The following is a 3198-nucleotide window of genomic DNA, read 5'->3' on the forward strand; positions in this document are numbered from 1 at the left end:
GGATGTACAATTCAGGCAAAATTCTGCTAGGTTACACTGGTGTCAATCTGGAGTCAATCTTATTGGCTTCAGTGGAATGACTGAATGATATACTGGAGTAAATAAAGGCAATATTGGGCCCAACATGGCTTATAAGACAGTGACTTCAGAAATCTTTCCAAAAATATACAAAACCATGTCTCTAGTGAACATTGTTACCCAAGCATTCTAGAAATATTTATGTAGTCTTACCTTTAATACAGTAACTGATTTCAAAAATAGGGACGATTTAGATTGGAAACATTATAGAAAGGGTAAATTATTCATCTTTGGGGTCCACATAACTAAGACTGTTACGCAAATTTGTCAATTTCCATTTTACTACAGCAAATTAAATACATATTTTATCCTTCAAAAGGTGTTTTGTTGAAGCAATAAGGGAACTTCAGAGATTGCAGTTGTTCGAGACGCTATACAATATACAACAGTACAATATAAATATCTTAATCTCATAAGAACTTCATGCACCAAAATTGCCTGCAAATACAATTATAAGTATTACTGCTTTCACTTTCTGAGACAAATTTGTCCCTCATGTAACTTCAATGAGATGGATTTGGCTATTAACTTTTTTTCTTCTTAGAATAACCCAAATATTAGATACTGGCTCTTGAATGTTTGTGGATCAATATCTTAACAGAAGGGCAACAAGATGGAGCAGTACTTAAGTGTTTGCTATAGACCACCAAATCATACTAGAGAACAGGATGACTGGCTCCTTAAGCACCTATCTATAAAGTATAGAGGAAAAAAAGCTGTTATTATGGGGACTTCAATTTGAGTGACATATGGTGGAGCGCTCATGCTGCCAGTTCTAAAATGTCCTCAGAATTTCTAAAAGTTACAGATGATTATTTCCTAACTCAAGAAGTGTTTCATCCAACACAGGGGAATTTTGTATTAGACCTTTTCTTGACTGAGAGGAATTGATCACAGAACTAAATATTTGTGGTTGCTTAGTTTAAGTGAACATCGCTTGATTATATATGTTAAGTGCAGAACAGGACACAGTCCAAACTAACGCTATATATATTTGGCACTTTAAAAAGGGCCAATTTCACACAACTGAAAACAATGATGAGTCAAGTCAACTGGGAGAAAGAATTTACACAGAAAGATGTGAATGATAATAGAGAACTGTTTAAGAACATTTTACCCAAAAAACCACAATGCAGAATGAAAGGCTAAATTGGTCAAAAAACAACCCAGCTTAGAAGGGAAGTCCCAAAAAAAGAAAAAAATCAAACCAATACATAACAAATGGAAAAAAGGGAAGCTGATGGTAATGAATATAAATCAGAGGCTAGGAATTGTAGAAAATTGATAAGAGAAGCAAAAGGACGCCAGGAGTAATTTATGATCAGTGGAGTTAAGAACAATAATAAGGAGGAGTTTTTCAAGTATATTGGAAACAAAGGAAATCCTAACAATGGTATCAGTCCATTACTAGAGGAAAATGGTAGAATTCTCAATAATAATGTACAACAAGCAGAAGCATTTAAATAAATATTTCTTTTTAGTATTTGGAAAAAAGCCAGATGATGTAGTCATATCATATGATGATGAAATATTTTCCATTCCACCAATAACTCAGGAGAACATTAGACAGTCGTTACTAAAGACAGACATATCTAAATCAGCCAGTCCGGAAAACCTGAGTTTTAAAAGAGTTGGTCGAGGAGTGCTCTGGATCATTGGTGCTGTTTTTCAATAAGTCTGGAAATATTGGGAAAGTTCCAGAGAACTGGAAGAAAGCTAATATTGAGACAATATTTAAAAGAGATAAATGGGATGACCTGGGTAATTATATGCCAATCCACCTGATATCTATCCTGGACAAAATATGGAACTGCTGATGCTGGACTCAGTTAATAAAGAATTAAAGGAGAGTAATACAATTAATGGCAGTTGACATAGGTTTATGAAGAATAGATCTTGTCAAACTAACTTGATATCATTTTCTGATGAAATTACAGGTTTGGTTGACAAAGATAATAGTGTTGATGTAATAAATTTAGACGTCTATAAGGCATTTGACTTTGCACCACACAACATTTTGATTAAGAAACTAAACTAAAATAAAATCAACATGGGACACACGAAATGGATTAAAAACTAGCTAATTGATAGATCTAAAAGGGCTAATGTGATCCTTGGTTGTATAAATAGGGAAATATCAAGTAAGAGTAGTGTTGATATCATCTTTACTGTATCCAGTTCTCACGTCCACAATTCAAAAAGGATGTTGATAAATTGGAGAGAAGAGCCACAAAAATGACCAAAGAATTTGAAAACATGCCATCTAGTGAAAGACTCCAGGAATTCAAACTATTTAGTTTATCAAAGAGAAAGTTAAGGGGTGACTTGATCACAGTTTATAAGTACCTACAGGAAGAACATAACTTTGATAACAGAAGGCTCTTCAATCCAGCAGACAAATGTAAAACAAAATCCAATTTAGACAAAATTAAAAAATAAGGTGCAAATTTTTAAGAGTGAGGGTAATTAACGACTGGGACACCTTATCAAGTGTTGGGGTGGATTCTCCATCTCTGGAAATATTTGAATCAAGATTGGATGTTTTTCTAAAAGATCTGCTCCAGTTTAAAGAGGAAATAATTCAGGGAAGTCCTCTGGCCTGTATTACACAGCAGGTCAGACTAGATGATCACCATGATCCTTCTGGCATTATATTCTATGAACCTATGAATTATAGCTTTGAATCAATGAAAAGTCCTCAAATACTTTCTTTTTATTTAATTCACAGAAACTCATCCGGAGGAAAGGGAACACGTTTCTTCCAAAAGTTTCCATTGCAGTATTTGCTTACCTCTCTCATAAGGTGTTTGTCTTTATCGTTCAGCATGGACTCCTGAACTGATCTCAGAACAAGTCTGTACAGTGATACTGTATCTTGACACTGGAAACACTGTTGAAGGATTTCATCAATATTTCCTGCACTTCCAGCACTGAGCGAATGGACAAGATTAGCTTTTTTAATATGTTAAATTTGACAACCACAAAGTGCATTTAAGCTATTAAAGATCTTCATCTTGTGAAGTGCTATGTGCCCTCAACTCCTACTGGCTTCAGGACATTTCTGCCGCCCCAAGCAAAAAAAAAAAAAAAAAAAAGCTGCGATCGGCGGCGGCAGTTCAG

The 3198-nt window shown here is 34.7% G+C and overlaps 1 protein-coding gene across 1 annotated transcript in view; it reads right to left on the reverse strand.

Moving 5' to 3' along the window:
• The window catches only part of LOC112102145 (nephrocystin-3), a 45723-nt gene that overhangs the window by 16419 nt on the left and 26106 nt on the right, over window positions 1-3198 (reverse strand). The window contains exon 16 of the mRNA XM_026663869.2: window positions 2805-3008. Coding sequence (XP_026519654.1) covers window positions 2805-3008 — 204 coding nt within the window. The remainder of the gene's footprint in view (window positions 1-2804; window positions 3009-3198) is intronic.

The sequence above is a fragment of the Terrapene carolina genome, unplaced genomic scaffold (assembly GCF_002925995.2).
Source record: "Terrapene carolina triunguis isolate 2854851 unplaced genomic scaffold, T_m_triunguis-2.0 Scaffold34021, whole genome shotgun sequence".
NCBI classification, from domain to species: Eukaryota; Metazoa; Chordata; order Testudines; family Emydidae; genus Terrapene; species Terrapene triunguis.